Source organism: Microcebus murinus, chromosome X (genome assembly GCF_040939455.1).
Source record: "Microcebus murinus isolate Inina chromosome X, M.murinus_Inina_mat1.0, whole genome shotgun sequence".
In the NCBI taxonomy this organism is placed as follows: domain Eukaryota; kingdom Metazoa; phylum Chordata; class Mammalia; order Primates; family Cheirogaleidae; genus Microcebus; species Microcebus murinus.
This window is the reverse complement of record NC_134136.1, coordinates 119,065,008-119,087,778: the sequence shown is the minus strand read 5'-3', so window position 1 is coordinate 119,087,778 and position 22,771 is coordinate 119,065,008. Positions and strand designations below refer to the sequence as shown.

General features: G+C 41.6%; 1 protein-coding gene across 1 annotated transcript in view; it reads left to right on the top strand.

Moving 5' to 3' along the window:
* The window catches only part of DIPK2B (divergent protein kinase domain 2B), a 43,108-nt gene that overhangs the window by 4,478 nt on the left and 15,859 nt on the right, over positions 1-22,771 (top strand). Inside the window, exon 2 of the mRNA XM_012754086.2 lies at positions 3,497-3,761. Coding sequence (XP_012609540.1) covers positions 3,497-3,761 — 265 coding nt within the window. The remainder of the gene's footprint in view (positions 1-3,496; positions 3,762-22,771) is intronic.

Below are 22,771 nucleotides of genomic sequence, written 5' to 3'. Positions count from 1 at the left end.
CCATCCATCCACCCACTTATCCAGGCATCACTCCGTGCATTCTTCCACCCAATAGCCACTCTGTGCACTCCACCATCCAGCCCCCCATGTATCTCTCTACTCACTTATCCACCTCTACATCCAAATACCCATACATCCATCAATCTATACATCCAACTGTAACGTATTGAACAGTTAGTACCAAGCACTTGGTACCAAGCACTCTGCCAGGCATTGAGTTACAACATTAAAAGAGGCCGAATTCTTGCCCTGAAGGAGTTTACTTCCTATTGGGAAGACAGAGAAAGAAGTAAACCAATGATAAAAACAGAGTATAAGGAATATTTTTTAAATGTCCTACACAGGGTGTCCCACAGGAGCATGTGGGAAGGTCCCAACTGGGTGATGAAGGAGTGAAGATCAGAAGAGGTGTACCCCTCTGGGTTTTATAGGGGTTGGATAGAGATTTTCCAGATAAGAAAGAGGAAGAAAGTATCTCAAAGAGATCAGCACATGACAGGTGAGCAGAGGCTCAGCAGCCTAAAAGAATGTGGTTTATCCAAGGATAGCCAGTGGTTTGGTAAGACCAAAGCAAGCTTGTAAGGGCAGCAGCAGGTGATACAGCAGGCAAAGAGCATTGTGAACTAAGCTCGAAGCACTAAGAAGCATGAACTCTATTCTGAGAGTTTTGGGAAGACACCGGATGGTTTAATGGTTGAGTGTAGAGCTGGAGGATGGAGAAGAGGGAAGAGAGAAAGAAATCTTTAAGAAGGTATGTCTACAGACTTAATGTTTGACTAGATGCAGCATGAAAATTATTCATGAGAATAGAGCATTTCATTCTAACTCCAAAGCTATTCCTCTCCCCCACACTCTCCCCATGCTCTCCGTGTTGAGGGACTTGAGGGGATTGGACCACATGGCCTTTATGCTTCCTTTCAGCTCTGAGATACTATCCATGATCCTATTTGTCCATCTTTCCACACAATGAGGAACTTGGCCGGCCTCACTTCAATCATGCCAGTGATCTCAATTTAGAAGGAAGATTAGAAAGCTGCCTCTATTTTGTGGTTTTCCAAATGTAAAGATATTAACATTTTAGTGAATAAAAAGCAGGGCCCATTTTCTCAATGACATTCTCTATTTAACAAAGTAGGTAATCAATATTGTAAGAATATACACTTCCCATTTGATGAAATAAACGTATTACCATTTTGAATTGGGGAGAGGTGAGGCCTATAAATTTATTTGTCTCAGTCAGTCCATATGGAAAGCCTTGAGCCATCACTGAACCTGCACAGGCATTTATTACAGGTCACCTGCCAAAGCAGTGCTGTCATCTCAGTAGTGCCTCCTCAGGAGGTGGGGACAGAAAAAAAGGACAATGAGCTTTTCTTGCCAGGTAGGAAGTCTCTTCCCATGCTACCCCCACTAGTTGGGAAAATAGGAGCCCTGAGATCTGCCTCCCCACCACTAATTGTCTGCAATTTCAGACAAGTCACATGTATGTTCTGCCTTCAGTTTCTCATCCTCAAAACAAGATGAGAAGGGGGAAGGGACAAAATAATCTTTAAGGACCCTGCCATCTATAACTCTTAATAATGTTATCAACCTGCTCCCATGAGCTAATTCATAAAATGAATACTAGAGGAATAAGCAACTGCAAAGTGGTAAATTTGCAAGCTTTGGAGCCTTGAATGCCACTTCCTCCAATTCCTGGTCATGTGACCTTGGGCAAATGACATAACCACTCTGTGCCATGGTTTCCTCATCTGTATTGTTAGTAATAGTATTAACTTCATGGGTTTATTGAAAGGATTAAGTGAATCAATACATATAAAGTGTTTAGCAAGGTGACTGGCACATTTAAGAGTTTCATAAATATGTGTTACTATTATCATTATCTAAAAGAGCCACCTATAGTTGTAAATCTTTAGTTCTAGGCTCTTTGGGAGGAGGGATGGTTGAATCTCCAAGAGCAAGAGCCGCTGCAGGAAATAGGCAAACAGGCTTGCCTCTGGGCTCTGGGCCCTTCCTTATAATCCCAGAGAGGATGATCATTTACCATAGTTGTCCTGAAACTTCCAGTAAAATTGATTCAAGTTTCAGTGCCTCATCTTTTTAAGTATATTTGTGGCAATGTTCTTGAACATAATCCTTTGTGCCTACTTATATTGCAATTTGCATTGTAGAAGCTGCTTACTGACAGTTTCTGTTGGAGCACCTTCCCAAACATTAAAGGCCCAGAGCTCTAGTGCATTCCTCAGGGATTCAAAGGCCTGGACTCTGGAGCTCCCTGGACAAGTCCCATGACCTCTTTGCCCCTGTTAGTTTTTGTGTGGCTTTCTTTCTCATCAAAACAGTAGAAAAAGCTCTCAGTCTCATAGGGTAAACCTATATCATATAAGTGAGAAAACAAAACAAACTAGGGTTCGGGGCTAATCAAAATGCTAATTCTTCCAAAACGCATTATCCAAAATTCCTTATCATGGAGTTGCCCAATAATGCCCAATTAAGATTCTTATTTAAATTAAATATATAACATATCTTATATAGACTGAATTTCATTTGCAGTATGACCCTCAATTATTTAACAATAATGGAGGCAAACTTTTTCTGAGTAATTTCATACATAAATCAAAAGGATATTTATCATTCTCCCCTAATGGAAATGTCAGCGCACAGCTGGAGCAGTGAATATGAAGAAAAGGGTAAATGTGGGGCCAAGGAAATTGGCAGATGATAATAGGCCAGTGCCTCTCCCCTGAGGAGGATTAAGGACTGAAGAGGCCATTATATAGAATTACACACCTCCTGGAGCCCAGATAGCTTCAAATTTGGTGACCACTTAGCAGCTGCTATTGTCAGAGACTCGGTTGGTACTGATAACTTCAATCTTTGGACTGAAAAAAAATTTAATGGGGCGCCTTAGGGTTAGATATGGATGTTCAGTGGTCTCCCCAGTCCAGGCTCAAGAGTTTTGTCAAGAACTGTGATTCCAAGACTCAGCCACTGGTCAGAAGGTAGACAGTTTTGGGAACTGGTATAGGGAAAGAGAAAGATGATGGTGTTTGCTGGCAGATGGCTCGGGCTTTGCACTCCTGCATGGCAATGTGTTGTCTGACTTTGGGCAAGGTGCTTACACTCTATAAGCCTCAGTTTCCACCCCTGGAAGGTTGGGATGGGATGTTAGGAGAATCAAAAATGTCAGCATGTGTAAAGCTGCTATCTTTACACAGAGTAGAAGTTCAGAAAGCTGTGGCTAGTCCTTCTATGACAGTTGTGTGAAGAGGATAAAGTTTGTGTCTGACCCACATGCCTCCTTCACTTTTTCTGACATCACCTCCCTACCTTGGAGGAGATAAAAGTTGTCCTCTCACAAAAAGAATTCTGAGCGACCCAGCCTAAGGAGGAGAAATGGATCAATGGGCTGCTGTCCTCTGTCTCTCTGTCCCTGGGCTCTGTGGGTGGGCCTCCAGCTGATAGGCCAATCATAAAAAGGCTATTCTCCCAACAGGTTTGACAAGTGGCTGGCTCCCCACCTTGGACTGCCTCCTGACTACTTGCCTTCATACCCTGCAAATTACTCAGATGATTCCAAAACCTGGCGCCCTGTGGAAATCTTTAGGCTGCTCAGCAAATACCAAAATGAGATCTCAGACAGGAGAATCTGTGCCTCTGTGTCAGCCCCAAAGACCTGCAGCATTGAATATGTCCTGCGGAAAACAGGGAGGTTCCAGAAATGGCTGCAGGCCAAGCGCCTCACACCAGACCTGGTGCAGGTGAGTGTGCAGTCCTGGCAAGTCCAAAGCAACCTGCCAGATACATCTTGTGTCATCTATCTTGATGGGTATAGACATTGGGGCATAGGGGAAAGATCCCTGAGGCCCAGAAACTGTGGTTGAGCCCTAGATCTAGGCCACTAAAAGCTTTGGCAGAATAGGGAGAAGGAGCAGAGACCCAGGAAGAACAGAGAGCTTCTGGTTCCTGTTCATCCATTCAGCGAGTTTTAACTGTGCTACATCCCAGAGATTCAAAGATGAATCAGACGCAGACTCCACCCCCAGGAGCACATGGCTCAGTGGTGGGGACATACAAAGCACAAATCACCACAAAGCAATGTAGTTGATGTTATGATAACATTTTATACCAGGACAAGGAACAGACTGCTGACTTGGGTCCTTCACTCACTCACTGACCAGTTGACCTTGGATTTAAGCCCAAAATTTCCCCCACTCTGCTCTGACATTCCTCCTCCAAAAATGAGGTCAGAGAAGGACATCTGGATGATCTCAAACACCCTGCCAGCTCTGACATTCTTTGACTTGATATGACTCGGCTTCATTTATTTAACAAATACTGAGAGGGCACCTTCTATCACCAGGCGCCCTGCTGAGTGTCTTGATTTTCTTGTTTTTTAAATGGCAGCAAATGGTACCTGCTCTACTTGATTCATTCATCCTAATGAGCTGATAGAGATAAAGATGATTAGAAAATATCTATTGCTATAGAAATGCACAGCAGCATTCTTGTAATAAGTGGCCCTCTTTCTTCAATTTGTGCTAAAATCTGTTCTATCAATTTTATCATCTTGTGTTACAAGCAGTTAAACAAGCTTTTCTTCTTTGCCAAAACAGCATCCATTAACAACATCCTGGTAAGATACGACCAAAACCATAACCGTTTTCACTTTACTTTGGCCCTTCTCTAACCAATCTTTTCATTCCCACCAGAGATTTTTCACCTCCTTATAAAAAAAATATATATCAGCAGCCATTTCATAAATTCTAGACAAATCTCATTCTTCTTCCATCCACCAAGTTCAAGGTCATTGCTGTCCTGTTTTGGCACCATCTTCTCCCTCTGATGATCTACTTTCCAGATACCCTTTGCCCTTGGGTTTCCACAGCAGACCCAAGGCACTCTGCCACACTCTTTCCTATTCTCAGGTCTCATCCAGGTGGCACCCAAACTCCTGCTCTTTTCTGCCTAGCAAAACTCACCTATCAGACAGTATCAAATGGATCTGTCTTCCCCAAAAGTGGCAAAAACTAAAAACCTCACCTATTTACCCAAGAGAATTGAATACAAGTGTTCAAACAAAAACTTATATATAATGGTTATAACAACATCATTCACAATAGCCAAAAGGTGGAAAGAACCAAAATGTCCATCAATTGATGAACTGATAAACAAAATGGTGAATTTCATGTTATGCGAATTTTACTTCAATTCTAAAAAGGAAGAACAAGTCATAAAAGTAACCTCACCTATTCTGTAACTTCATTCTTTTAGATCCTTGGGATGGGCAGCTAATCTAATAATTTAATGTATGCCAGGATGTTAACAGGTAAAATTCACATAACATGAAATTCACCATTTAGACCAGTTTAAAGTATACATTTCAGGGCTTATAGTACATCCACAAGATTGTGCAACCATCACCACAATCTAATTCCAGAACCTTTTTATCACTCCAAAAAGAAACCCTGCACCCATTAAGCAGTCACTCCCAATTCTTCCCTCCTCTCAGGCCTTGGCAGCCACTGATCTGCTTTCTGTCTCCACGGGTTTGCCTACTCTGGACATTTCCTATAAATGGAATAGTACAATGTGTGGCCTTTTGTGTCTGGCTTATTTCATTATGGCATTTCACTGTTAGCCCTCCAAGAAACCATTTATGTATAAAGCCAATACTGCAATGTTTTCACTAGCCTATCCATGACTAGCTCAGCCCTTCCTAATACATCCCAGTGTTCTTCTCTTGCTAAACCCAAATGTGGCCCCAGAATTCTTCTCAATAGTGTTCCAAGCAAGCAGCCTGTCTTTGATCTCAGCTGGAATAAGAGATGAAACCTGAGCGACCATTCATCACAGATTTAGCTGAACAGCTCTGCCCTATTTTTCTGATAACTTGTTAGACATGAGTCCTAATTTCTTGCACGGAAATCATGATCTTTCTATATTTATATGGGAGTTTCCGGACCAGCCAGAGAGCTATTACAGGATGGGTGATAGGGAGACTTGCCTCATCTTTTAACTCATACCAAATTGCCCAATGTCAGCTCGGCCTACCTGTCAGGTCAGCCCCAGGGATTCTCTGTGTCACTTAAGTGGATTTTCCCTGATTTCCTCAAAAGCCACTTTCCAACAGGGATCTAGGCCAGAGCCCTAAATTGTGCGTATCTGCTTGTATGTGTGTTGCTGTGTGTTTAGGGGAAGAAAAAGAGGCCACTGGGAACTCACAGGCTTTGCTCAGAGAACTGACAAGGCAGAGATGAGAGGAGAAGAAAATCAAAGAAATAAAAGTAAACTTAAAGGAGGAGGAATCTGATTGGTTCAGGGATCTCAGAACTTTGATTGTCAGTCCTGCTTAGGAATAAATAAAGCCAACTTGGATGAAAAACCCCAGTAGTCATCAGGAGAGGCTGATCCGGAGAGTCCGGGGCTCCTCTCCTGCAGGGCCAAATGCAGGTTTATATTAAGGACACTCTGTCTTGAGCCGCAGGCAGAATGCTACAGCGGGGGCTGCCAAGGAGGACAACACGACCAAGAAATAATTAGGAGGATGGTGAAACAATGTTGTGTGTCTATGTGTGTGCGCACGTGTGTGTGTGTGTGTGTGTGTGTGTGTGTAGCACTCATGCTAATAAAACCATTACCTTTCTCTTCTAAAAGCTGCATTGTTCTGTTCGGAACATCCCACAGCCTAAATTACTAGCCCACAAAGAACCCCAGCCAAGAACACCGCTCAGAGTTTTTATCATGAGCTTGTTCACAAAACCACCAAGAAGGGCTTCCTCTGCTATTATGCGAAGCGCAAAGAGGCAACCACCCTAGACAGCACGTGGCTAATCAGAGGAAAACACATATCCTCCGCTGCGTCCATTCCCATCCCCTCTGCTGTCAGCGGATCCGCTTCTGACATTGTTCTGTTACTCCCTCAGATGGCCGCGGAGCTTTTTCTCCCACTAGATGGCGGTATAGAGTGTTCAGGCAGCTTTGTTTAAACAAGGACAGCTGGCAATTTTACTTCCTACATCTACATTATTTTTTTAAATTGACAGAGTAAGGGAAATAAGCAAATTACCAAAATGCACAATAGTCACTTCATCAAAATATATGTTTATACATAACTACTAAGCAAGTGAAATTCATGTTGGCTCAAATTTAACCCAAAAATATGTAAGGGGCGTTTACAAGACCTATGCTAGCCATTAGGAGGGTATAACATGTCAATACAAGGTCCCTGCACTCTGGGAGATGACACTGCAGTGAGGGAGACAGACCACATTCCACTCGTTCTGATCCAAGACAGGTTGTGATAAAGTATTTTAACAAAGATGGAAAATTTATATTGGATTCACAGCTAGTTTTCAGGCTATAAATATTTTAATCCCTCACAGGCTGCCAGGTGAAGGGCCCTTCAAAAAAGTTGCATTCTTTTTTTTATTTTAAAATAACATGACTATACTGATGCTGAAAAAGAAAAAAAATGATTATATTGGACTCCATCTAACATTGGAGTCAAAGATGAAATGACTATTGGTGGGAAAGGAAATTTAAGCAACCAAGAGTGCCTCCCCAGTACCACACAGGACAATATTCCCCAGACATCAGTGCACATCTTCTAATGGTCTTCTGGAAGCAGGGACCCTTCCGAGGTACATCATGACTATGAGATCATGAGGCCACACTCCCCGTGACCCTTAGGAAGTAGAGTGCTGTGTTTGTTGCCCATGGGAGTTTTCGGAGCCAACTGGAGAGATATGTGATTGATGTAGATGTTCCCCCCCCCATACACAGCCCACTTTCTCCTTCCAATCAATAGAATTGTTGAGAGTTGAAACAACTAAGATTTTGAATCATGGAATTTGTTTAGGGTTAGAACCATTGAGACTTCATCCCCTCAGCATTTGTGACAAAGGGGTTATTTGGAATGGGATGGAGACTAACCTATTAATTTCCAGGCCACCATTGTATCATCCTCATAGAAATGGGATTAATAGATCACACAGTCTGTTTATTCAAATGACCCCTAAATTATTCTTGATAGAGTTCATGAATGTAAAGGAGGACAGCAAAAGGCTTCCCTAGTCTTGACACAGACAAGTTGAGAAAAAGGAGGCAAGAGAAGACTAGGGGAAAAAACAAGCACCACATGTACTCACCATCAAATTGATATTAACTGATCAACACTTATGTACACATATAGTAATAACATTCATCGGGTGTCGGGCAGATGGGAGGGAGGAGGAGGGGATGGGTATATTCACATCTCACGGGTGCGGTGAGCACTGTCTGGGGGATGGATACCCTTGAAGCTCTGACTCAGATGGGGCAAGAACAATATACATAACCTAAACATTTGTACCCCTGTAATGTACTGAAATTTTTAAAAAAGAGAAAAGTATCTTACACATAAAAAAAAGAGAAGACCAGGGGAAAGGGAGACATGGGACAGGTCACCAGTGGCTCCTTCCAGAAGATGCTCAAATATAGAATAGAGACAGCCCCTACCCAAAATATAACTGAAGCTTGAACAGTCATCAGAACAGTCCATTCGAAACAGGCTTCACCTTTATAGGGCTCTCAGCTTTCCCTGAACTTAGATGTTAGCCAGCCAAGCCCCTCAAGCCATCCTTTGTTCTATGAAATTCTTCCTTCAATATCTCACTATCTGGCCGGGCGCTGTGGCTCACGCCTGTAATCCTAGCTCTTGGGAGGCCGAGGCGGGCGGATTGCTCAAGGTCAGGAGTTCAAAACCAGCCTGAGCAAGAGCGAGACCCCGTCTCTACTATAAATAGAAAGAAATTAATTGGCCAACTGATATATATATAAAAAAATTAGCCGGGCATGGTGGCGCATGCCTGTAGTCCCAGCTACCCGGGAGGCTGAGGCAGAAGGATCACTCGAGCCCAGGAGTTTGAGGTTGCTGTGAGCTAGGCTGACGCCACGGCACTCACTCTAGCCTGGGCAACAAAGCGAGACTCTGTCTCAAAAAAAAAAAAAAAAAAATATCTCACTATCTCTATTCTGATGTACTCTAGAACAGCAACCCCAACCTTTTTGGCACCAGGGAACATTTTCGTGGAAGACAATTTTTCCACGGACCAGGGAAGGGAGGGGATGGTTTTGGGATGAATCAAGTGCATTACATATATTATGCACTATATTTCTATTATTATTGCATTGTAATATATAATGAAGTAATTATACAATTAACCATAGGTTGGGGACCCCGGCTCCAGAACAAATATTTTTGCTATAAGTGCGAATTGGCCCAGAGGCCTCTTTATTGGCTGCGCCTCTACATATGTCTACACAATATGAAGGACAATATGTCCACACAAATATATAACATATATTTATTTTTTATTTTAAAGTTACTTGGAAGACATAAATTTATATACTGATTGTGTTCTAAAAACTGTTTATTAGGCCATAAAACCTCTCAAATGTTTCAAAGTAGAAATATTAAAGACCATTTTCTCTAATCAAAACAGAATAACATCAGACATTAATAATAAAAAGGAGAGTGAGAACCTTACCAGGAATTTAAAAACATTATCTTCTGAGCCACAGAGCAAATAACTAAAATTGTAATAATATCAAGAAAATAGCAATGATTAAAATTCTGTATTTCCCCAATCTTTGCTAAATCACTGCTCAGAGGAAAATTGGAAATCAATCCAGGGCTGTGTTAGGCAACTGTCGATACAAGTTTGGTCATTAATGTAGAGAAATAGTACAAAAAGATATAAAAATGCATGTTAAATTGGTCCTAACTCAGGGCCACTTATAGCAGTAATAATTTTTCCAATTGTATTAGCTTTTCTCTCTAAGGAGAACCAAGAGTTCTACAGAAGGATGCTTTGTAAACGTTTTCTGTGGGTTAAGTAGGGACTAAGTATATTTATTCCCAGTTTACACATGAGAACAGACCACTAAGCAATACATCAATTTGTTAAAGATCAAAATAGATCTCTATTACTGAAGTATGCCATATGTCATAGATTTGAGGGATTGAAATAAATTTCACCAAAATCCAACTCTAAAATATGTGCAGACCTTTCAATGAAGTAAAGGGTCATCTATCCTATCCTACAGGGACAGGAAACTCACTACCTTCAGAAACAGCTTATGCTTTCTTTGGACAGGATGGATCCCTAGAAAGTTTATCTCAAATCTGTCTTGTAGCTCTCACTCATGTAAATTATTTGTATGCCTTGGAGTTATACAGATTGCACATGACATATTCCCTCCTAAATCCTGGCTTCCCCAGTCTAAACATACCCAATTCTCTATCCATTCATGAATTGATGGGCACTTAGGTTGATTCCATATCTCTGCAATTGTGAATTATGCTATGATAAATGTTCAAGTGCAGGTGATTTTTTAATAAGATGACTTTTTTTCCTTTCGATTGATACCTAGTAGAGGGATTGCTGGATTGAATGATAGGCCTACTTTTAATGCTTTGAGGAATCTCCATACTGTTTTCCATAGAGGTTGTACTAGCTTGCAATTCCACCAACAGTGTATAAGCATTCCTTTTTCTCTGTATCCATACCAGCATCTTTTGTTTTTTAATTGTTTAATAATGGGCATTCTGACAGGGGTAAGGTGGTATCTCATTGTGGTTTTAATTTGCATTTCCCTGATAATTAGTAATGTTGAACATTTTTTCATATTTTTTTGCCATTTGTCTATCTTCTTTTGAAAAAATTCTGTTCATATCTTTTTCTCAATTTTTTTGAAAAGGTTGTTTTCTTCATGCTTATTTGTTTGAGTTATTTATAGATTCTGAATATTAGTCCTTTGTTGGATGTATAATTTGTGAATATTTTCTCTCATTCTGTAGGTTGCCTGTTACTCTGCTGATTATTTCCTTTGCTGTGCAGAAGCTTTTTAATTTAATTAAGTCCCATTTATTTATTTTTGTTGTTGCTGTATTTGCCTTTGGAACATCCCCAATTCTCTTTCCCATCTTGTCATTTCCCTCATTAGTGAAGCACATTAAATGTTGTGTCAACTAAAACCCCTTCTGTGGCTAGATTTTAGTTTACCAGAGAAAAACCTTTTGTTTATCCCATGAAATATGATCATCTTAGATTAAATCCATTACTCTAGCCTGTCAATGTGATTCTGATAGCTGTCATAGCCATTATCTCCCCAAGTACACACCATCTTCAGTTTTGATGAACACAACCTTTATCTATCTCCTAGTCCTTAAACAGAACAGGGCCAGAGAGAGAGGCTTGTTTTTCTATGGGCTTAATCCATTAATTTTTAGGTAAACTCAGTTAACCAACTACTAATAATTTTAATTTTCTTTGCAGCCAAAATCTTGCTCCCCATCTCCTTTACAGGGTTTTCATGAGAATCACTGTTGAATGCCTCACTATAGTTCATATATTCTAAGTCTATTGCATTTCTCTGATCAAATAGCCAGGGCAAAGAAAAAAATTCAAGTTAGTCTGGAATGATTTGATTAAAGGAATGCTCAGTGACTCAGCACCAACACTTCCCCTTCTGGAAGTCACAAATCATCTTATTAATAACCTGTTTTAGAATATTTCCTATGATCCAGGATCAACCCACTAATCACTAATTTGTGAAATATCCCCTCTTGTTCATCTTAAATATCAGAAATGGATTTTCATGCCTTTTCTGTTCTCTGCCCATGGCTGAGCAATATTGTTTGCAAGATCTCTGAATCTTCCAGGCTAGGAAACTCACTAAGAACAATAAAGGCTTTCTTTATTCATTCTGGCTTTCCATTGCTGGTCATCACATTTTGCTCCACCCTTTTCATATCAAAGTCCCAACACATGAAAAAGAAGACAATCCAACATTAGAAATGAAAATAAGGCCTTCATTTTGTTATCCACCAAAATTCTCCTGATGGCCCTATTCAACCAGTCTTTGCTTTCTTTGTACTCTGTACTTTGTAAAATATAGCTATTTTTAAAGATTTTTAATTAAAGTGTAAATTAAATATATAAATACATAAATCTTAAGCATACAGCTGGATAAATTTTCATACATGTTCACTCAGGGCTACCATCCATATCAAGATATTGAACATTTCTAGCCTCTCAGACCCCCTCCTAGAGTGACCAACATTTCCAGTTTTCTTGAGACTATCCTGGTTTTAGCACTGAAGAGTCCCACATTCCAGGAAACTTCTCAGTCCCAGGACAACCTGAACAGTTGGTTATCCTACCCACTTCTGAAGGTAGCCACTATTCTGACCTAAATCACCATGGATTCATTTTGCCTGTTTTTGAACTTCATTGAAATGAAATCACATAATATGTACTTAACATGTCATGCTATTTATCCATGTTGTTACATGAATCAGTAGTTTGTTTTCTTTTCATCACAGTATAATATTCCACTGTATGATGCTGTCACACTTTATGCATTCTGCTGTTGCTGAGCATTTGGGTTTTATTTAGTTTGTTACTATAAGTTGCAGATTTTTAAAAATTTGGATTCATAGTCTTTGCTGCTAGTATATAGAAATACAGTCCCCCCCCCCTTCCATGGTTTCACTTTCCAGTTTCAGTTACCCACGGTCAACCATGGTCTAAAAATAGGTGAATACAGTACAATAAGATATTTTGAGAGAGAGAGAAAGAGGCCACATTCACATGACTTTTTAACAGCATATTGTTATAATTGTTCTATTTTATTATTAGTTATTCTTGGTAATCTCTTACTGTGCCTAATTTATAAATTAAACTTTATCATAGTTATGTATGGTTAGGAAAAAACATAGTGTATATATAGGGTCTGGTACTATCCGCAATTTCATGCATCCACTGGGGGTCTTGGAGTGTATCCTCCCCATGGATAAGGGTATACTACTGCACAAATGATTTTTGTATATTTATCCTATATGAATTAATCTTGCTAAATTCACTTATTATTTTTAATAGCTTGTCTATGGACTCTTATGAATATTCTATGTATACAATTCTGTCATGCCATCTTCAAATAATTATAGTTTTACTCCTTTTTTCTCCTGTTAAAATATTTTATTTCTTTCTCTTGCCTGATTGCACTGGATACGACCTCCAGTACATTGGTAAAGAATAGTGGTAATAGTAGACATCCTCGTTTTGTTCTCAATTTTAGAAATAAAGAATTCTGTATTTGAGATTCATCAAGAAAAAATCCATTGGGTAACCTATCTCATGTCTAGCTTTCCACTAGTCTTCTTTTGCCTTCTTTTTTTTATTCCCAACTTATCTGCTTCAAGGGTGGGGGAGCCTTTTTCTGAATCCTTTCTACTAATGAGCTCTATCAATTATAATTAGTTGTCAATTTTAGCAGACATACTAGATGATCTGTTGGTCCTTTTCTTTTCATAATCCTATGATATGATGGAGACCTGGAAATTAATAGGTCAGTCTTTGTCTCATTCAAAACAATCCCTTTGCTGATATGGTGATGTTTCAGTGGTTCCAACAGTGAAAGATTCCATGATTTAAAAGAAAAAGATGAACTGTGTGGGGGCTTGCTCACACATTCTTCCTGAGAAATGAATTTATTTTAGCACTGTAACATTCACACTGATACATTCACAGGTATCACAGGAATGTTGGCTGTAGGTTTTTGAAGATACCTTCAATATGATTAAGGATGATTTCTTCTCTAGTTTATTGAGAGTTTTTCATGAATTTTATAAAATGCTTTTTCTGCAGGTATGGATATGACCATATATTTTCTATCCTTTATTCTATTAATGTGGTATATTAACATTGATTTTTAAATATTACATGAACCTTACGTTCAGTTTTTAGTCAATTCTTTTTTCTGTGTGTTCTTTGTTTGGATAGTTTCTATTGTTGTTGAATTTATTTTGTTTGGCTTTGTTTTAACTCACTAATCTTATGTTCTGCAATGCCCAGTTTTCTGTTAAACCCAGTCCAGAAATTCTTAATTTCAGGTATTACATTTTGTATTTATAGAATGTTATTTGATTTTCTATAAAATCTAATTCTCTGTTAAAATTCTCCCTTTTTCATTCATTTTATCTCTTTTCCTCTATTTTTTAAAAAATATTAATCATAGTTATTTTGAATTCTTTACTAACTCTAATATCTGGATTATCTCTGGTTCTGCTTCTGCTTGTATTGTTTTTTCTTGATTATCCGTTTGTCTTCCTTCTCCATATTTTTTGGGTAACTTCTTTTATTGTATGCTGGATTTTAAGTATAATACATTGTAAAGGTTCTGAATTATGTTATCTTCCTCTAAAGATTGTTGAGTTTTGTTCTAGAACCCTATTAAATTGCTCACAAATCACTTAAGTCCCGGGAGTCTCATTCTCAAGACTACCGATATTTTGAACTGGATCATTCCTTGTTGAGGGAGAGGGGACTGTCTTGTGCATTGTAGGATGTTTAGCAGCATCCCTGGCCTCTACCCACTAGATGCCAGTAGCATCACAATCCCCAGTTGTGACAACCAAAAAACATTTTGAGATGTTATCAAATACCCCTCAGGAGAAAAATTTCCCCCAGTTGAGAACTACTGCCTTGATTCTGTTGAGATTGGGTTTTAGACTTTGTTAGTATAGGTATCTTTTGGTTTTTCCCATACTCCTAGGACATGATCTTTGCTGAAAAGGCATGAACCTTACTACTAGAATGTATACTCTCTGAGGTCCAACTAAAAGCCCAGGGTATTCACTAAGATGTCTAGCCAAACTCTAACATTCATCTCTCCAGCACTATGCAGCCTCTGAAATCTCTGCCCAGCGATACAGTCTTCTACTGTGGTCCTCTGCTAGGCCTCAGAGTTTTACCCTGCTCACATGCAGCTTAGAAGTTGCCCAAAGACCTGAGGGAAATTTTTATACAATTATAGGGGCTCCTTCTCTATGGCCTTCTCCTTTAAAGAATCATGCCCCACCAAATCCCAGCCACTTTGGCAGCCCCAAACTCTGATCTCTGTTTCCTTTACTTAGCATAATCCTGCACTGCATCTTGGAAATGCCCTCAGGAAAAAAGATAGAGTGAGTATGGGGCTCACCTCATGTGTGTCCTCTTAAGGTTTATTGCCCTATGTTAGCCGTAGTCCAATACCTGCAAAAACAGTTGTTGTAGATATTTTGTCCAGGTTTTATACCTATTTACAGCAGAAGGGTAAGTTTGATACCAGTTATTCTCTCATGGCCAGAACTAGAAATGCCAGAATGATCTACTCTCCAGGAAAGAAAAAAAAATGATGCTATTGCATGCATATATCCAAATCCTAAATATAGCTATTAAAGCCATCTTTCTTGCTTTTGAGAATCTTGCTATATTCCAAAAGGCTTTGGCATTTTGGATACTATTTCAAGCCTGAAGAATGTGTGGGAAACACCTGTGGCTTTCAGCCCAGCATATGCCAAAGGAACTGAGGCCTTCCTTGCCTTGGCCAGAATCAAGCCTGGTATGGGAGCCAAAGGAGAATCTGATTTAAATAACACACTTACAGCAGACCAGAAAAGCACTTTACATAGAGTACATGACATTGGTTTTTTTCTTTCTGTTTTTTGCCTCTCCAACCATACAGGGAGCTGCTTGAGGGCAGGAAATGCATCTTATTCATCAATGTCATTTCTCACATGTGTCTGATATAAAGTAAACACTTCATAAATGTTTGGGAATGAAGAAACAAAAGAATGAATAAATTGATAGAATATCAGTCACCATTCACTATTCATGGCTTCAAGGTGACTCTTGATCGACACCTGTGCTAATGCTTAATAGAGCCAATTCCACATGGAGTCTCTGCTCAGCTCTAGAAACCATCTGATTTCAGAGCCTCTGAAAGTCCTGTCTTTCTCCAGGAGAGAATCTTTACTGGCTTGCCCCAGGCATTAACAAACTGAAAGTCCCATAGTTCCTATTCTTAGGAATATGACTCTTGATGCCAGAAATGTCTACCCAATTTGGGTGAGGAGGGATGGTGATGCAAGGATCCATTAGCACTCTCCAGGGATTGATCTCTCCATAGTTACCTTGGAAAAGAGACAGCTGAGGCATTTTGACCAAGGGAAGGGGGAAGAAGTAGATGCTCAAGAGGACAAAGGGTGATTCTTCCAGGGGGTTGCTTCGTAAGCTGGTCCAAGCACTACTGAGGATTGTGCTTCAGAAAGAAGGTGAGACACCAAAAGGAAAGGTGAGGTGCAAAGATCAATTTCCCTTTCATCGCTATTTCTCTAGGGCCAGCACTATCTCTCAATAGCCTTCTGGAAAGGCTGACCTTGCATTTGGGGCCCCAACATGGAGCTAGATATTCTGGAGACTTTTTGTACATCATTATGTTTACAGATTCAGCAGGTGATCATTTACCTGTGGCATTTTCCAATTCTGGCGATAAGACGTTGAACAGTATGTATGCCTGGGTGGATGAGGGGATTCTAGAATATAAATGACTTTTTATTAACCAACAAATAGAACTACCTTCCGGCATCTTGAGATTAGTACCTTCTTTTCATCCTAAAATTATAGTCCTTCTCTCAGGGTTCTGGGTCTAAAGAAGTCTCTGTGTGACGCTACCTGGTTTCTATAAGGTGAAGAGTGCTGCAGCCATGTGTGGCAAGTCATGAGGCTCACTTCATTCTTAACGTTCATTGTTCTTGGGGCCATCTGATCTCTCTGTCCTCCCTGAGGTTCTGTCCATGGCCCAGCAGTGGATAATTCATGGCCTCCCCTTTCAGTTTTATGTTTTACCTTAACACCTAAATCCCTCACAACTCAGGGGGTCATCAGATTGCCTGAGCATATTCTCCTGTGACAAGTCTCCATTGTAGACTTCCTTCCCTCTACATAGACCTTCTGGCTGTGCACAGAGAATTCTTCCAAACAAGTGCTCCTCCTACACAGCACTTGCAGCATCGCCCCATTCATTGTGAGGTGGACAGGCACCACTTCCAGCCTGCTTCAAAGAGCTGTGTGATCCATGTCCTTGCCTCTCACCTCTCCTTTCTCAAATGCATTCTCAGCCTGGCCACCTGCTACTCTCCTGAAAAAAAAAACAGATTTTTCTCCTTCCAGCCCCAAAACATTTTTTCCTTCAGTGTTTAACTTTTATTTTTTATTATCAAATTAATATATACTCATTATAAAATGTATAAAGTATATATTTTCTTTTTAAAAAAAACCACAGGAAAGTAGGGGGGAAATAACATATAACCCACCTCTGGTTTGTCACAGAGGCAACCACTGTTAACACACTGATGTTTTCCCTTCTAATCTTTTTTCTAGTTATATTTAATGTGGTTTAATAATAAATTGCATATGTAATTTTGCATGTCCCTCTATGGATTAATCTTATACCTCATCATATCCCCCATATCATTAAAACTCTTTCTAAGCACCATTTTATCACATGTATATGCCATAATTTTATTCACTATTGTTGAATGTTTATATTGTTTGATTTTTCATTATCATAAATAATGCTTTGATGAATATTTTTTTGCAATGTCTTTGCCTAAATTTTATATTAGGTCTTTGAGACAAATTTCCTTTTCAAAATTACCGCATACTCATTACTTTCTATGGGCCAGGCATACTTCATACACATTTATCATGGTTATCTTCACAACCCTCTAAGATATTCTTGTTCTCATTCTGCAGATGGGGAACCTGAGGCTTAGAGATATTTATATACCTTGCCCAAGGTCACTTAGCTAGTAAACTTTGTTGTGTTTTTTTGTTTGTTTATTATTGAAACAGGGCCTCACTGTGCTGCCACGTTAGATTGCAGTGGTGCCATCATAGTTCACTGCAGCCTCCAAATCCTGGGCTCAAGTAATCCTCCTGCCTCAGCCTCCCAAGTAGGTGGGATTACAGGACCAGCTAGTAAATTTTAGAGTTGGGATTTGAACACAGGCCTGTCTCCCGACTTCAGAAGTCACACCCTTAAATACTATGCTTTGTTGCCCCCTTACTTACCTGTAGTAGAACTACTGCGTCAAAGGGTATAAATGTTTTTACATCTATGAATACATATGGCCAAACTGAATTCAACTCCCACCAAGCAGTTTTTGAGGGTTCCCATGGCTTCTTCATAAGCAATGATATTTACCTCTAAGATCATGCACATTGCTTATAGAATAAAACCTAAATTCCTAAATTTTGTATTCAAGAGCCCCACAGTTTGGTCCCAACCTACTTTTCTAGTCTTCTCCACTGATGAACCCATGTCTGTATCCCATAGGCCAGATATGGCCTTTAACTCTGCTCCTTGCCTTTGCTCAACTCTGATCCTTCAGCTTGAAATGCATTGACATAAGACCTCCACCTGGCAAATCCCACTCATTCTTAAGGCCATGCTCATACCACCTCTTCTGTGAAGCCTGCCTGGATTACCCTACTGCTTTCTCTTCCGTATTCCCATAGCACCTTGCTTACGCCTTTTATAGCATTAATGATATCCTGCCCCATATTGAACTTTGTGGTATACACATCACTCTGTCCCACAAGAGTACCAGTTCCTTGGGTGTAGGGGCCATCTCTTATGTATCTCTGTGACCCCAGTAGGTCTCACTTTATATAAGGAGCAATGCTTTATATAAAGTAGGTCCTTGATAAATTTTTGTTGAAAAAATGACTTGCTGCAACTTCAGGGGGGAGCTGTTGCCTGACCCACATGCACAGTTGCAGCAGTATATTTGCGTTAGGAGAAGAGCCCTCAATTTTTTTTGGTTCTCCCTGGAATGCAGTCCCAAAGGGCCACTGAGCCTAGCAACAGACCCAGGTTTGATCTGCGAGCACCTCTTCCTCAGCTCAGGCCATTCTGGGCTTTGTGGCCTCACCATCCAGAGCCTCTGGTGCTACTTTCCCACAACCACCCTTCTAGGAAGTCGCCTGCCTTTCTCTCTACCCTGACCCTTCCCTCCACCACAGAAAGGACCTGGCAGATGGTACCCTGTGAAGCCATCCAGGGTGCAGGGGAGTAGGGGTGGAAGAGACGGGGGAAATAAAGGTTGGGATGGGAGATAGAAAAAAGGTTGAGGTCACCAAGAGCTTCTCTCAGGTACCCAGAGGATTCATCAATGGCTGCTCTCTGAGCTCTGTCTACACTATGTCTGTCTGCTGGATACCCCTCACCCATGACTCTGGCCCAAAAGCTGCCTACCCAAACCCTCATCACTATCCAGGCTTTTCTCGGGACAATAAACCTCTATGTCCCAAATATACACTCAGGGCTGTTAGGCCCCGGTGAGATATCTCAGCCAGGTCAAAGAAGAGACAGTCACCATGAGACATGCCAAGAAAGCCAAAGGTGATGTGGTGGTTTTGTGATGAGTCAACTTGGCCAGGCTGAACTACATTTCCCAGAATTCCTATCCCCATGTGCTTCCAGTTAGGGTGGGCCACAGAGAGATTCTATTGGGAGTTTAGGAGGGCAGAAGTGACACAGCGGTCCTTTGGTAGCTCACACACATTGGCACTTATCTGCCAGCTCACCTTGCTGATGCAAAAGCAGCGGCTGAGCGTGTAACTGCTCTGCCTTCCCCTGGCTCCTCCTTCAGCTTCTCTGATTTCTGGGCCAGGTTGAGCTCCATACTGAAAGACCCTGCCTTCTGCAAAACACCACACCATTAAGGTCATGGGCAATGAGAACTGACAGAGGTTGCAGTCAATCTTCATGGGCTCCGGCTTCTGCTTACGGGTTCAATCCTGTCCTTGTTCTTCCCCCACTTAGCACCCATCTTCCCTTCCCAGCTATCTGCCCTGTGGACTTCAAGCTCCAGCATCAGATGAGTGGACAACAGCCCTACAGAAACTGCTTAGTCAGCTCCCACAACTGAACAAGATCAAAACCCTGTAAAACTAAAAAAGGCTGGTGATTCTGCTTCTCTGCTTCCCTCACTGATATGGGTGGTACAACCTCAACAGAAAGGCTGGGGGGAAGAAGCCTGGCACCACCGCCCCCCCCCCCAGGCAAGCATGAGGGTTCTCCTAACAATAAGAATTATGGTTGAGCCCCCCGGACCACAGGACCCTTGCACAGCAGAAGCCACTAAGCTCCTACGGATGGTTCTGCAAGCTTGGATGCACAGATGAGTTGTCAGAAGCACCTGGCTTCCTGTCTTTTGATTAAAAAAAAGAAGAAGAAGGCCGGGCGCGGTGGCTCACGCCTGTAATCCTAGCTCTCTGGGAGGCTGAGGCGGGTGGATTGCTTGAGGTCAGGAGTTTGAAACCAGCCTGAGCAAGAGCGAGACCCCGTCTCTACTATAAATAGAAAGAAATTAATTGGCCAACTAATATATATAGAAAAAATTAGCCGGGCATGGTGGCACATGCCTGTAGTCCCAGCTACTTGGGAGGCTGAGGCAGAAGGATTCCTTGAGCCCAGGAGTTTGAGGTTGCTGTGAGCTAGGCTGACGCCATGGCACTCACTCTAGCCTAGGCGACAAAGCGAGACTCTGTCTCAAAAAAAAAAAGAAGAAGAAGAAGAAGAAAAGACAAAACCAACAGCTCATGAAAGAAATGGCCCGGTGACGAATTAAGATCAGCTTTGTGATACCTGAATCAAAACGACAGACCATGAAATAATGTGTTTTACTCTGAGTCAGCTGCCCTGCCTGCCCCACCTATCAGCTGAATTGCCTGCTACAATTATTATTTTATCTGCCACAGTGAAAATCTTTCAGCAGCCCATGAATGCTTCAGTGGCAAAGCTCCAAGGGGCCTGAAATGGAGGAATATGGAGGACAAAATGGGAAGTGGGAGGAAAGAAAGAGAGAGCCTCCAATAGGAGGGGAAATCTAGCTACCATTTGCACCAGCCAAATCTTCCAAGATGTGGGCTACCCAATGGAAGAGGCAGCCATGATCACCACGAAGTAAGCCACTGGCTGCTAAAGGTTTGACAGCAAGGGGGCACAGGTGGGCAAGGGGAAGTAGTCTTGATCAGAACTACTGCTACATAGATACCATGTATGACACTGTGGGTTATTCAGCTAAGATGGTCACCTACTTAACCATGACAATGCATGTCTCTCCAAAAGCAACCATTTGCTTGTATCTTAATCAGGGATCAGTAGCTGCAAGGATCAGAAACCTCTGCAGACCAACTAAAGTTTAAAAGGGAGGTGGGTGGTTTATTGTACTGGAAGTATATCCATCCAGGCCTCCTGGTAAGAAGGAAGTTGTAAGGCACCTTCTTGTCTAGCTCTGTCTCCAGGCCTGCATTGCTTCTCACTTCTGTTCCTTTTTAAGTGTCTGCTCCATTACCTCTCAGCAGACTGGATCTCTGTGTTAGTCCTGCTCGCTGCTCCGGCCTTTTGGGAATTGTGGGTTGGGGCAGACAGCCCAAGTAAGTGCACTACGGCACATCAAAGACTGTGTGGACAGGCTTTGCCTATTAAAGACCTCCTAGGTGCCCACGCCCTACTAGTTGCTGAGGAGGTTACAGAGGTGTGATTATTCAAAGTTCCTGTCTGTGAGCACTGAACAGCTAAGAAGAGATCCAACATGCACAGCACAAGACCTGTGTCGCACAGACTGCAGGAGAAGGAAGAAAATGAGGGCTGGGAGATGAGGTGCAGCTGGAAATGGGAGAGGAAGGCTGGGATAAAGAAAATGTCAGTGGCGGATCTTCCATGGGTAGGGCAAAGGTATGGAAATGAGAATAAGGAGTGTTGTGGGAAGTATTATGAGGCAAGTGTTATGAGCTGCCATTGTGGTGTCAGAGAGCAGTGGGTAGGTGTTGCCATGGCAGGGCTGGGGCCAGGGGTGGGGAGCTAAACTTCATTCTGTGGGACACTAGTTTTCAAACTTGAGCAGGCATCAGAATCCCCTGGTGGATTTGTTAGCACACATGCCCCAGAGGCTTTGATTCAGCAGGTTGGGGGCAAGGTCTGAGAATTTGAATTTCTAAAGAAAAGTGACTTGAGGACAGGGCCTTTCCATAAATGGGCCTAAATGTGGTACACAGAGTGGACAAGGAAGAATCCAGAGTAGAGTCAGGGATACTTCATGGCAAAAGTAGGGCAGGGCCACACCCACACAGACTGACAGAGAAAGAAAAGAGACACGGGCATATCCAAGAAGCATGGCACCTACCATAGGCCACATGATGCCCAGGATTCCTGGAGAAATGAGCGTGTATCGGATCCAGTTCCTGCACTTGAGGCACATACCACCTGGCAGTGCCAGAAAGAGAAGTCCCAACAAGGAGGCAGCAGGTTCAATGCAAGAAGGCAGTATGGCCTGGCCTGGGACTCAGGCATGCCTGGATTCAAATCCTGGCTCTACCACTATGTACAAAACCCTGGATGTGTTGCTCAACTTGCTGGCACAGGGACTCCTCATCGTGGGCTAGCACAGTGCCTACCCCCATGGAATTGTGAGAATTAACCAAGGCAACACATGCTACAGAGCACCGGGCCTGAGACAGAGCAAACAAGCACACAATAACATCAGCTATTGTTTTTCTTATCACTATGTCAAAGGTTATAATGCACAGCAACGTATGGGTGTGTCACCAGAAAAGCCTTTCTGTTGGCTTCCAAAGGGCCTCTCAGGCTGGTATTTAACCTGGTAAATTCACTGCAGTCCAGAGCTGGGACTTCAATAATTCCTCCACTGATTTAACAACACTGTTTTGAGTGTGAACTTTCTACCATGCGCTAGGAACATGATGGTGAGCAAGACAGACAAAGTCCCTACTCTCTTGGAGTTCACATTTGGCAGTCTTGCCAGCACACCCACAGGGGAGCCAACTCACACTGGCCAAGTCTGTGAGCCTCACAGAGCCAGCAAACCAAGTGG